Source organism: Pristiophorus japonicus, chromosome 12 (genome assembly GCF_044704955.1).
Source record: "Pristiophorus japonicus isolate sPriJap1 chromosome 12, sPriJap1.hap1, whole genome shotgun sequence".
In the NCBI taxonomy this organism is placed as follows: Eukaryota; Metazoa; Chordata; class Chondrichthyes; family Pristiophoridae; genus Pristiophorus; species Pristiophorus japonicus.
In genome coordinates, this window is record NC_091988.1 from 35,717,057 (window position 1) to 35,731,446 (window position 14,390).

Here is a 14,390-nt window from a genome sequence, read left to right on the forward strand (position 1 = left end):
ATTGCCAATGTTAATGCCCCACTGAGCATGCGCGAGCGCTGCAACGCGCATGCGTGTGCTGCCGGCACTCACACAGTCACTCAGATCAAGCCCCGCCCCCGCTGCTGGCTGAGCGGCCAGCATGGACCTAGCTCCGCCCCCCTCTCTTTATTGTAAGCCACGCCAGCTCTACAGATTGCCCAAGAATCGACCATGATCGCACGGATTTTTTCCGACGCTGCTTCTGAGGTAAAATGTCGGTGGGGGGGGCTCGGAGGTGCGCGGAAAAAACCGGAGGGCCAAATTTGGGCCCCAAGATATCTAGATGTTAGAAATTAGCAAAATCCCCAGAAAGCCACCCTTGTCGCCAGTGCACATACCTCCTTGTGAGTGAATTTGAATGCAGTATACATATCCATTTTACAGGGAGTGTTGGTTTAGAATATACTTTTCAAATTTTATGCTATTTGTGACCCTCTAAATGTGCTCTATACTTTTTCTGCAATATAGAAACATAGAAAATAGGTGCAGGAGTAGGCCATTCGCCAATTCGAGCCTGCACCACCATTCAATAAGATCATGGCTGATCATTCACCTCAGTACCCCTTTCCTGCTTTCTCTCCATACCCCTTGATCCCTTTAGCCGTAAGGGCCATATCTAACTCCCTCCTGAATATATCCAATGAACTGGCATCAACAACTTTCTGCGGTAGAGAATTCCACAGGTTAACAACTCTATGAGTGAAGAAGTTTCTCCTCATCTTAGTCCTAAATGGCTTACCCTTTATCCTTAGGCTGTGTCCCCTGGTTCTAGACTTCCCCAACATCAGGAACATTCTTCCTGCATCTAACCTGTCTAGTCCTGTCAGAATTTTATATGTTTCTATGAGATCCCCTCTCATCCTTCTAAACTCGAGTGAATACAGACCCTGTCGATCCAGTCTCTCCTCATATATCAGTCCTGACATCCCAGGAATCAGTCTGGTGAACCTTCGCTGCACTCCCACAATAGCAAGGATGTCCTTCCTCAGATTAGGAGACCAAAACTGAACACAATATTCCAGGTGAGGCCTCACCAAGGCCCTGTACAACTGCAGTAAGACCTCCCTGATCCTATACTCAAATTCCCTAGCTATGAAGGCCAACATACCATTTGCCTTCTTCATCACCTGCTGTACCTGCATGCCAACTTTCAATGACAGATGTACCACAACACCCAGGTCTCGTTGCACCTTCCCTTTTCCTAATCTGCTGCCATTCAGATAATATTCTGCTTTCATGTTTTTGCCACCAAAGTGGATAACCTCACATTTATCCACATTATACTGCATCTGCCATGCATTTGCCCACTCACCTAACCTGTCCAAGTCACCCTGTAGCCTCTTAGCATCCTCCTCACAGCTCACACCGCCACCCAGCTTAGTGTCATCTGCAAACTTGGAGATATTACACTCAATTCCTTCATCTAAATCATTAATGTATATTGAAAATAGCTGGGGTCCCAGCACTGAGCCCTGCGGCACTCCACTAGTCACTGTCTGCCATTCTGAAAAGGACCCGTTTATCCCGACTCTCTGCTTCCTGTCTGCCAACCAGTTCTCTATCCACGTCAGTACATTACCCCCAATAACAAGTGCTTTAATTCTGCACACCAATCTCTTGTGTGGGACCTTGTCAAAAGCCTTTTGAAAGTCTAAATACACCACATCCACTGGTTCTCCCTTGTCCACTCTACTAGTTACATCCTCAAAAAATTCCAGAAGATTTGTCAAGCATGATTTCCCTTTCATAAATCCATGCTGACTTGGACCGATCCTGTCGCTGCTTTCCAAATGTGCTGCTATTTCATCCTTAATAATTGATTCCAACATTTTCCCTACTACTGATGTCAGGCTAGCCGGTCTACAATTACCCATTTTCTCTCCCCCTCCTTTTTAAAAAAGTGGTGTTACATTAGCTACCCTCCAGTCCAGAGTCGATAGACTGTTGGAAAATGATCACCAATGCAGCCACTATTTCTCGGGCCACTTTCTTAAGTACTCTGGGATGCAGACTATCAGGCCCCGGGGATTTAGCGGCCTTCAATCCCATCAATTTCCCTAACACAATTTTCCAGCTAAACGATTTCCTTCAGTTCCTCATTCTCACTAGACCCTAGGTCCCCTAGTATTTCCGGAAGGTTATTTGTGTCTTCCTTCATGAAAACAGAACCAAAGTATTTGTTCACTGATCTGCCATTTCTTTGTTCCCCATTATAAATTCACTTGAATCTGACTGCAAGGAACCTACATTTGTCTTCACTAATCTTTTTCTCTTCACATATCTATAGATGCTTTTGCAGTCAGTTTTTATGTACCCAGCAAGCTTCCTCTCGTACTCTATTTTCCCCCTCCTAATTAAACCCTTTGTCCTCTGCTGAATTCTAAATTTCACCCAGTTCTCAGGTTTGCTGCTTTTTCTGACCAATTTATATGCCTCTTCCTTGGATTTAACACGATCCTTAATTTCCCTTGTTAGCCACAGGAGGGGGAGAAGAGGGAGGGGGAGAGGGGGAGAAGAGGGGTGCAAGAGGGAGAGAGGGGGAAGAGGGAGGGAGGGGGGGGGGGAGGGAGAGGGGGAGACTGTACGGGCCCAGCTGACGAGAGGAAGCCGGGCCGAAGAATTCGGGAGGGGCCCGCCGAAGATGTGGAGGGGGAGCGGACCGGACCTGAAGGGGGGGGGGCGGGGCGGGGAGCCGGAGTGGAGTGGGAGCTGGGGGGAGGGAGCGGCAGGCAGCGGAGCGGGAGCAAACATGGGGGCGGGGGGAGGGTGGCGAGACAGAGCAGGACCTGGGGGCGGAGGGAGCAGGAGCTCAAGGAGGGAGGTCCAGTCGATCTTCGCCGCCCCGGTGAGCCCATTGGGCCAGGACTAGGGGTGGCGTATTTCGGACCCCTCCCACACAGCCTCGGGCACCTGGAGTTACTGCGCATGCGCTCACTCTAGCATGCATGTGTAGAGGTCCCGGCACTCTGGCTCGGCCCCCCCCACAGCTTGTGCTGCGCCGAGGGCCTGGATCGACCGGAGGGAGGGGACATTACCGAGGGAAGTTTTCGGCGCGGTTTTGAGCGCGGAAATCAGGCGGGGCTGCGCCGTTCTAGGCGCGGCCCGAAACTTGACCCCTATAAAGGCTCCAAAAAACCTTGTGTGACTGTTTTTGCTTTGCTGCAGTTTCATTTACCCTCCTTTTCTTCTGCTCATATCCACCTTGGTAAGTACCCTGGGATGTTTTGTTGCATCAAAAAACTATAGAAACGTAAATTTTTGTTCTGGTCACTGAATTGATTATTTTTTAAATTTCAACTTGTTTCTACTGTATTACAGCACAACATGAATATATAGCCACACCAAATTAAGATTTCACACTTATTGAAACTGAGTTAACTGGTTGTTTGTTTAAACTTGTACGTACATTTCAGAAGGTGAACAGACCTGTGGTGATAATTGTTACCATTCTCTCAATATTTTCTTAAGTCATGTCAAGCACAAGAGATATCAAATCAATGGTTAAACTGCAGCAACATCAGATGATAGTAAAATTTCCATTTGAAGAATGTTTTTAAATAGCACTTGCTAAAGCATTTTTTTTTTAAAGTTATCTCCTTCAAAAATCTTCTAGAATATTAAATAAGAATTTACAAATTTTAAAGGTCATTGAGAAAATAGGCTAATGAAAACACTGAGAATTACTACCTATATTTTAAGATTTGTTTACTGATAAATTGGCAGAACTAGTGCAGGACCCATTGATGACAGAAAATGATAATCTGGTGGGTTTGTACAGGAATGTGATGAATGATAATTCTGAACACGCGAAGACTGCAAAGTGCTAAGTGTACATCAATTGTTTGTTTTCGAAATTGACGATTCATTGCTCTGCTTTGATCTCAGACATTTTGTACTTATCTATTTCCATCCTACAAGAAGAACAAAGCTGAGTTTTTTTTATTCTGAAAAAAGCAAGCAAGATATGTTGAGTATAATGCAATATATAAAAACAATTAAAAAATATACATCAGTTATTTTATACATAAAATTACTGGATGCTTGGGGTGATCCAAATTTGAAAACAGAATGGCAAGGATAGGCATTTTTTTTGCAAACATTTGATAACTGTGATTAAGTGAACCACAGAGACTCTATGCTACCAGATGTCTCTCTTTAAATTGTTATTTTCATTTTAGTGCAGATGGAAGCAGAATTTCCACCTCGAGTCTAGATTGACAGGGAACGTCAGCTGGTCATATATATTTTAATCTGCACGAAAGTTATGGTCAAACTCAATCCATGGTTTTGGAAGTTCATGTAAAAATCAGCATTTAAAGCAGTCAACTTAAAAAAAAATGCAAAACATAAAATAGAAAGAGGTTTACAACATATAAACACTTAATAGTATTTTTGAATACATACAATTGTGTTTTCTATTTTTTTAATCTTACACACAGAATATGATCACTTACGAAAATATTTATCTTATTTCAATATGAATCGTGGTGCCCTTCTAGGCAAAATAAGCTAAATAGTATAATTTTAAAGAGGGTGCAGGAACAGAGAGATCTGGGGGTGTATGTATACAAATCTTTCAAGGTGGCAGCACAAGTTAAAAAACATATGGGATCCTTGGCTTTATTAATAGAGGAATAGAATACAAAAGCAAGGAAGTTGTGTCAAATCTTTATAAAAACACTAGTTAGGTCTCAGCTAAAAGTAATGTATTCAGTTTTGGGCACCATATTTTAGGAAAGATATCAAGGCCTTAGAGAGGGTGCAGAAGAGATTTATTAGAATGGTACCAGGGATGAGAGACTTTAATTATGTGGAGAGACTGGAGAAGCTGGGGTTGTTCTCCTCAAAGCAGAGGTTAAGAGGAGATTTGATGGGTGTTGAAAATCATGAATGGTTTTGATCGAGTAAATAAGAAAGAAACTGTTTCCAGTGGCAGACAATTCAGTAACCAGAGGACCCAGATTTAAGGTGATCGGGAAAAGAACTAGAGGTAACATGGGGATTTCTTTTGATAAACAAGAGTTGTTGTGATCTGGAATGCACTGCCTGAAAGGATGGTGGAAGCAGATTCAGTGGTAACTTTCAAAAAGGGAATGGAATAAATACTTGAAGGGAAAATATTTACAGGGCTATGGGACAGAGCCAGAGTGGGACTAATGGGGATAGCTCTTTCAAAGAGCCAGGACAGGTGTGATGGGCTGAATGGCCTTCTGTGCCGTATCATTCTACGATTCTATAACAAGAAAGTAAGAAGTTAAAAACCACCAAGTTCCAGCACATTTCCATGGCATTCCTCATGTGCAAGTCCAACCAGTGAGTGTCAGCTGAATATTTGACCGTGGAGGTCATCACACCTAAAGTCTCATTTGGTGTTCACATACATGTAATTCCAGTACGAGCTGCTTGATTAACAGCAGGAACTATGGATAATTTTTCCTTTCCCTAGCCTTAGGACATTGAGGTCACAGAGCCAGTGGTTGAGAGTGGTTACCTCAGCACAGACCAAGAATTGAGGCTGAGGGCTAGAATTTGCATTGTTCACCGCCCGGTTTCTCGGCGATATTGGGTGAGAACCGGGTCGGCCAAAAATTCCCCAGCTGAGACACGGCAGCGGTTTCGAAGTCCCGCTGGGGAGCGGACCGCTGGCGTGCAATGTCCACAGATCGCCCTGGCGCGATCTTTGGCTGGGCAGGGACTCGTAGGTAAGTATTAAAAAACATTTTTTAAACCGCCCACGAGGATCAGCGGAGCTGGGCGGTAGGTAAGTGGGTCAAGAAAAAGGTAAGTGATTGTTTTACTATTTATTTTCAAAATGTGTTGGGGTGATTTAATTTAAAAGTGACTTGGGAATGTTTTTTTGGGTTTTTTAAGTTAGGTTTGTTGAAAAAAAAATTTTGGGGGGGCGTTAGGCCCAACCTGCAGCCTTGGTGTAAATTTTTAAGATTTTTAAAATTTTTCGCCCATTTTCTTTAGGCACCGCCCAATCTAGCCGAAATTGTACTTTTCTGCCCAGATTGGGGGTGCAATTTCCATATTTTTCATTGGGCGGATTTAAAAAAAAAATTTCGGGACATTTGTGCCACCGAAAATCTTCCTGGCCTTAGTGGGCTTTGGGGAAATTCTAGCTGAGACTTTCTCTGGCCCGTATAGCTTAGTATTTGGAGCTATGGAGGAGGGTGTTTTGCATCAAATTTGTTTGAAGATGTTCTGTATGTTCCAATTCTAAGTCCTCCATTACAATCTCAAGTGTATTTGAAGTTGGATGAATATTCTGCCAGTCTTTTAATTCCAAAATTGTATTTTTCATCTTTTGATTATATAGAATCTTGTAATCATGATACGGCATCAGAATAGAGCATTTATTACATGTTTTCTGGGAGGCATCATGCAGATTTTTGTAAAATTTATTGATGTCTTTCCCAAGGCAGTATTTTACACACGAACTAAAAATACTAGGAATATCTTTAGCTGAGCTTATTTGATCAAAATATACAATACTATACTTATGCAGATATGAGCCATTTTGCAAATCACTACAAAATATATTTAAGGCAGTAGAATACATGTCCCCTGAATTATTTATTTTTTGATCAATGTTTGTTTTACAAAAAATTGCATCCCACTTCATTTTGGCACCTTTTGAGCATACAATAATGACCTTATCTGCTTTCTCCTTTTGGGAGGCAAGCCACTGAACAGGGCCCATTTCTGCAATGTTTCTCTTTTGCCACATATCAATGATTACTTGGATTCCACTGGAACTCTGCAGGAATTCAGCAAAAGTAAGGACAATATTTTGGAAGAGTGCATTATCCATCGAGTAAATGATTAGAACTTTAACTGGTTGCAGAAGTTGTGTTTCATTGGTGAATAAGATTCTTTCATTGACTTTGTCTGTAAAAGAAGATTGGATTCCAAGTTGGTTTAAAAAATGCTGATTCAAATCACAAATAAAGTAGGTTTTCCATGCAGGTCAGTATCAAAATGATATATAGATTAGATTGTTGCAGTGAAAGACTAAGATTAAAATATATCTGTTATTGTGTTCAAGATCTCTAAAGGAATACTGGATTTGATGATTAAAACTATTGGTGAGGGAACCAAGTTGCCCTGATTTGATTGATGACACAATTATGTAATTAAATGGACTTCATTACTTTGTGGGAGGTTTGCAAAATTACTGGAGTTCAAATCATGCCATGTGTTGATAGGTGGATCCCTCTGACCAAATCTAAAGCTCTTCCTTTCCCTACTTGCTTAAAATCCGTTACATGTCTAATTTTTTCCAGTTCTGACAAAAGGTCATCGACCTGAAATATTAACTTTGGTTCTTTTTCCACAGATGCTGCCTGACCTGCTGAGTATTTACAGTATTTTCTGTTTTTATTTCAGATCGTAATCCACTTTCACCCAGCCTACGGTTCCTTTCTTCTTTGTGCACTTTCACGCAACACTGACTTAAGTTTTGGCTTTAATCTTTCTGGGCCTGAAAGATTAGAAAAGGCTTCTTTTTTTTTTAAATTTGTTCATGGAATGTGGGAGCAGCTTTAAAAAAAATTTGATCATGGAATGTGGGCGTCGCTGACATTTATTGCCCTTCCCTAATTGCACTTGTGATGGTGGTGAGCTGCCACCTTGAACCTCTGCAGTCAGTGGATTGATGGTTCTCCCACAGTACAGTTGAGGAGTGAGTTCCAGGATTTTGACCCAGTGATGATGAAGGAATGGCAAGATATTTCCAATTCAGGATGGTGTGTAACTTGGAGGTAGAGATCAAGGATTTGAGAGATGCTGTCAAGGAAGCCATGGCAAGTTGCTGCAGTGTATCTTGTAAATAGTACACACTGCAGCCACGGTGCGCTGGTGGTGGAAGGAGTGAATGTTTAAGGTGGTGGATGGAGTGCCAATCAAGTGGGCTGCTTTGTCCTGGATGGTATCGATCGTTTTGAGTATTGTTCGAGCTGCACTCATCCATGTAAGTGGAGTGTTCCATTATACTCCTGAATTGCACCTTGTAGATGATACTACAGACACCCCTTGCTGTGCCCATGTGAATATAATCATATAATGGGTGTGATTATTGACCACTACAGACAAGCTGGCTGATTGGCTAATGTCCCTGGTCATCTTGGCTAATGGGCCTAGGACAAGACAATAGCTCCTCTGGTAAGTGCTGCTTGACAGCACTGTCAATGACACCTTCCATCACTCTGCTGATGATTGAGAGTAGACTGATGGGGCAGTAATGGGCCGGATTGGATTTGTCCTGCTTTTTGTGGACAGGATATACCTGGGTAGTTTTCCACATTATCGGATAGATGTCAATGTTATAGATGTACTGGAACTGCTTGGCTAGAGACGCGGCTAGTTCTGGAGCACAAGTTTTCAGCACTACAGCCGGGATGTTGTTGGGGCCTATAGCCTTTGCTGTATCCAGTTTGAATTGACTGAAGACTGGCTTCTGTGATGGTGGGGACCTCAGGAAAAGGTCGATATGGATCATCCACTCCGTACTGATGATTGCAAATACTTCAGCCTTGTCTTTTGCATTCACGTGATGGGCTCAGTCATCATTGAGGATGGGGATATTCATGGAGCCACCTCCTCCAGTTAGTTGTTTAATGGTCCACCACCATTCACAACTGGATGTGGCAGGATTGCAGAGCTTTGATCTGATCCGTTGATTGTAGGGTCGCTTAGCCCTGTCGATATAGTATGCTGCTTCTGCTTTTTAGCATACATGCAGTCCCGTGTTTCAGCTTCCACAGGTTGGCACCTCATTTTCAGGTACACCTGGTGCTGCTCCTGGCATGCTCTTTATTGAGCCAGTGTTGGCCCCTTGGCTTGATGGTAATGGTACAGTGAGGGATATGGCAGGCCATGAGGTTACAGATTGTGGTGGAATACAATTTTGCTGCTGCTGATGGCCCACACTGCCTCAGGGATGCCCAGTTAAGCTGCTAGATCTGTTCTGAATCTATCCCATTTAGCCCGGTGATTGTGCCACATAATACGATGGAGGGTATGAAGACGGGACTTCGTCTCCACGATGACTGTGCGGTGGTCACTGCTACCAATGTTGTCATGGACAGATACATCTGCGACAGGTAGATTGGTTAGGACGAGTCAAGTAGGTTTTTCCCTCGTGTTGTTTCTCTCATCACCTGTGGCAGGGCCAGTCTGACAGCTATGTCCTTCAGGACTCGGCCAGCTCAGTCAGTAGTGGTGCTACCGAGCTGTTCTTCATGATGGATATTGAAGTCCCCCACCCAGAGAACATTCTGTGCCCATGCTACTCAGTGCTTCTTCCAAGTGGTGTTCAACATGAAGGAGTACTGATTCATCAGCTGAGGGAGGGTGGTAGGTGGTAATCAGCAGGAGGTTTGCTTGTCCATGCTTAACCTGAAGCCATGAGACTTCATAAGGTCTGGAGTCCCAGGGCCACTCCCTCCCGACTGCATACCACTGTGCCACCACCCCTTTACCAGTCCTCTGAGCCCAGTACATTTATAGAGCTAAAAGTGAAGCCTCCGAGTGTTCACATTTTGTGACAGTTGACATGGAGGCAGCAAAAGTGGAGGAAAATGTGGCAGAGGCAAAATGAGCAAGGGACAATCAGGACAGTGGTGGACTACACTAAACTTGACAGAAGAGGCAGCAAATGGATGCTTGTTTGATTATGATTCCTCATACCCAGTAATGTTTTATTATCAGAATCTTGTATTACGTAAATTAAGCTTCTAACTGCTCGGAAATAAAATTTTCAACCTGAAAGAAACCAAGATCTGTCATGTGCACTAACTTACATTTCTATATTTAATTTTCAAATAAATGCTCCCACATGTGAAACCAAGTTTACAAAAACATCAACATCAACTTGTTTTATTTAACAACTCGAATGACTTACCTAGTTTACAAATTAAAAACAGCCCAATTCCCAAAGCAAATAGGATCACACTCAGTACGATGGAACCCAAGATCAAATGTTTGTATCCTGTACAGAAAAAAAAAACAAAAATTTACATTTTGCAATTTGGAAATGTTGTCAACCCTTTCTTAGAACCTTCAACCATCAGTCATACCAAAATTATGGAAATGGTAAATTGCTAATTGTAGAAATTAGCTGTATTTTGACAAAGCATTTTCTAATTTTCTTTCACTACTGAAGCTTTATGTAATTTTGTGAGGCTTTGCTCCTGGCATGGAAACTCAGTTGATGGGAAGAGCATAGATTACAGCCCTAGCCTGACCTATGCTCCCACCTAGTCAAACTCCACACAGAATCTTGCAAAATTACACCTCATAAGATAAGAGATATCTCTATCTAATATTGGCCAGCTAAACTTCTGGAATTAATTTTAAAGCTGTGCATTGTTGAAGTATTGTTTACAGCTATAAATTAAGTATGCATCCAGCCACAGCAGTCTAAGGTTTGCAGGCAATTTGTTGTCATCAACTATTCAATCTGAATTTCTGGCCTGCAGTTACTTTTGTTTGTTTGTATCCCGGGCTGGCTGCCAAAAATACATTGTTTTCTTGGAATCCTTTACAGGGCTACTTTATATTAATTAATCTCAGTGATAGAATTCTAAAAATGTAGTTTCCTGTTGGATGTAATCCAGTCTGCTTGGGAGTGTATGAATACCACTCAAGAACAGACAATGTCTGGGTCATTCTTTGGCTAAATTTTGTTAATACTGTTGCCAGACTGCTACAAAGAAATTGTTTGAACTTCAAAGGAAAATACATCCTCTTAACCTAGGCATTTCATTGGGTTCTCCCATTTCTGTTCATTGTGCCTCAATGTGCAGAGGGGGCAATAAGATCTCTGCAAATACCATTGACTGCAATTCTAAAAACTTACTGATACAAACTTTTAAGAATTGTAGTCTTGTGTGGGAGATTTTCAGATAGAGGTCTGATGGTCTGAAAAGCCACAGCGCCTTAATCAAACACTGAGAAAAACAGTATTATACGACAGGATGTATTAGATATGTGGGCATTTGGCCTACTTATTATCCAATCATGCATTGCCAACATTTTTTTCCCATTCTTTGCTTGAGCTACTGTAGTTATTTAATCATTGAAGTGTAGTTTGTCCACGTGTGTAATTTCATAGATGATATTGCATTCATGGAATGCCCAGTTTATTATGAGTCCAAGAAGAATTATTAATCACAGATAAAATCATGAGTGTAATAAACTTGGTATTATGCTCCTCCGATGGCCCGGTGAATAAATACACCACATGAAGAAGCACTGAGCCACAGAGAAGAGGAAGGCTAATACGTTGATTGCCTGACTGCTGCAAAAAAATTCTGCCACGTTACCTGATCTTGGCTAAATCTCTTGGCTCCACTGTTAGTCTACCTATGTTTTTGGCTAGGTAGGAAAAAAAAAGCTACGGTTCATGTATGCAATCACACCCACTGACCTTACTGGAAAGTTTGGAAGTGTGGCTATTCAGTGACTGTTGTGATATGCTGTGTCCTGTCAAGTTTCTGGCTTGACAGATCTCGCACATATTGGGAGCGAGGACATTTGCAAGGGCAAGATTGCAGGGTTTACACATATCTTGCCCAGCAAATGTCCTCAAAACTCTTGCGCCTGATAAAAGCAGGCGCATAGTCTACTTTTACAGTCGTAAGAGTTTAAAAACATAAGAACATGATTAAAATAAAATTTTAAAAGACATATTTGTTAAAATCTGCCCACTCAGGTAATTTTATTTTAAACCATAATTAAAACTTTAAAAAGATCAGCAAATTTTTTTTCTTTAAAAAAACATTTCTATCAACTTTAATTTCTATAGTGTATTTATGTGAGGTGTTTTTTAAAAAAATGTTTTATGTAGTGTTTGGGTGTTTGTGGATGTTTATCATTCATAGTAATAGGAGTTTCCAATTTACGAAACTCCTATTACTATGAATGAGAAAATACTCTGTGATTGGGTGTCCAGGCCCACGTAACTCCTGCGGACGTCCCAATGTGAACGCGCTCCGTTGCGCAAGAAGAGGAAGCCTCAAGTCCGGGATCTCTGGCGGGCATTCGACCAAAAGGTAGGTGCGCACCTTCTCTCCTATTTTTAGTCGAACGCCTGCGGGAAGAAGAAACGGGGATTTCTGGACCAATAAACTCATTCTTCATATTTTTATTGGCTAGATTAAGAATTGAGGAATACAGTGCCTGATTTCCCTCATCTTTTCCACATCAATCTCTCTTCGATGATCATCATTTGTCTCGCTCTTAAATTTACCATTGCTCAGTTCTGTTGTTTGTGATGCCATCCCAGTTACAGTGTTTGGTATCCTGTCGTCTTGAAAGAAGACAATTCATTTAGTGTTTAAAGCCATTATTACATCTAAAAATGTCTTAGTATTTTAGCATTTGAATAAAAAAAGTGGAAACATTTCTGAATTGAAGAATTTCTAATTCTAGATTAGTACATTGATTAAAAAAGTGTCTCAATGGCTGGGAATTTCCTAGTCATTGCTCCCGCCCAGCTGGAAGTGCAGCATTACAAGTGTAAATGGGATGTCCACTGCTCTCCTGAAGTTATGGCGGCAGAAACTACCAGGAAATACCCGTCCAATGCTTTTATAGAAAACAAAAAGGGATTATGATGATGTTTATAAAAATATTGCGTTGTTCACGTATGGAGCAAAAGGAAAGGGAAATAGTCAATCAAAAACCTGCTGCATATATGTGCTGGTGCAGGCATACTTTTAAAATGTTCTTTTCTCCAACCCACCCCACCCACACACTTCCTATTTGGACAATTGAAAAAGGAGTAATACGTGATTAAGTGTATTCGACACAGACAAGATGGGTCAAATGGGCTCATGCTGTGTCGTAAATTTCCATGCTTCTAGGGGTTGTCTATACTGCTTGAAAAGGAAATGTGACATAGGAAGGACGTAGCTTGATAGCCAACCTCATTTGCCCAATAACCTGATTTTTGGCAGAGCAGCAGTGATGCAAAGCAGTTGGCTTCAATGTCTTGGCTAGGAAGGTGAAAAAATATCAAGGGTCACTGCTTGTGATCGCTATGCAGTGACAGGATGGTTGTCCCCCATATTCAAGCCCCACTCCAGAGACTTAAGCACAAAAATCTCAGCTGACACTTGAGTGCAGTACAGAAGGAGTGCTGCACTGTTGGAGGTGCTGTCTTTCAGATGGGACATTAAACAGAACACTCTCAATCTGCTCTCTCAGATGGACGTAAAAGATCCCACAGCACTATTTTGAAGAAGAGCAGGGAAGTTCTCCCTGGTGTCCTGGCCACTGTTTATCCCTCAAATCAACATCACTAAAAAAAAAACAGATCATCTGGTCATTATCACATTGCTATTTGGGATGTGGGAGCCTACTGTGTGCAAAATTGGTTGCTGTGTTTCCTACATTATAACAGTGACTACACTTCAAAAGTACTTCATTGGCTGTAAAGCAATTTGGGATATCGAGGTCATGGAAGGTGCTTTATAAATGTAAGTCTTTCTTTCATATGGTGAGCCACTGGCATTGTTCATGTTGGGAGGGAGGGTTTAGAAATTGGTCTTGAATGACTATCGAAAGAAATCACATCCAGGTTTCTTATAAAATGTCTCAGAATAGGATGCAGTACAAAGCTTGATGTTATAGTCTCATCCCCAATATAATTTCTTCCCAAGGGATGGAGTTCAATATGCTGGCAACCCTCCCATACCCATGCAGGTGGTCATTCTGCTTAAACAGTGCAAGTGGCTATTTCATAGGGGGGGGGGGGGACATCATAATTGAGCTCATCATTACAAAATATCTATGCATGCATATTTTCCAGGAGGAAGTTATACTTCAGTTGTAGAGCCTTGGTCAGACCCCATCTCGAGTCCTGCGTTCAGTTTGGGATACCATACCTCAGGAAGGATATATTGGCCTTGGAGGGGATACAGTGCAAATTCACCAGAATGATACCAGGACTTAAAGGATTAAATTATGAGGACATCAATAACTATCCTTCCAGTAAGTGCATCTCATTAAAAAGACAAACAAAATCCATCAAAAGGTGGGATTAATTTATTCTGAATTCTCCAAGTTCAGAACCTTTAAAGGGTGAGCAATAGCCAAATTACCCTGGGCTTCTTGTATCAATTTACCAATATGAAGATGATACAAGTGAGATTTTTGAAATTGTGAACAATTGGGTGACCTTAAAGCAAAATGTCAATAATAATTACAGCAAAAAACTTACCCATTTTTTTGGAACAGTTGAGCACTTCTTCATGAATTGTGCAGTCAGGGTCACATACAGGGATGTGTGGATATATCTAAAATCAACAGTAATAAATGTCTTCAGTTACACATTCAATATAGACTTCGTTTTTTTTTTT

General features: G+C 41.6%; 1 protein-coding gene across 1 annotated transcript in view; it reads right to left on the reverse strand.

Moving 5' to 3' along the window:
• Positions 1-5,698: 5,698 nt before the first annotated feature.
• Positions 5,699-14,390, reverse strand: part of LOC139277185 (interleukin-17 receptor B) — a 47,363-nt gene continuing 38,671 nt past the window's right edge. Inside the window, exons 9-12 of the mRNA XM_070895303.1 lie at positions 14,252-14,327; positions 12,278-12,337; positions 9,929-10,015; positions 5,699-6,915 (exon numbers count right to left, since the gene is read on the reverse strand). Of these exons, the coding sequence (XP_070751404.1) occupies positions 6,173-6,915; positions 9,929-10,015; positions 12,278-12,337; positions 14,252-14,327 (966 nt within the window). The 3' untranslated portion in view covers positions 5,699-6,172. The remainder of the gene's footprint in view (positions 6,916-9,928; positions 10,016-12,277; positions 12,338-14,251; positions 14,328-14,390) is intronic.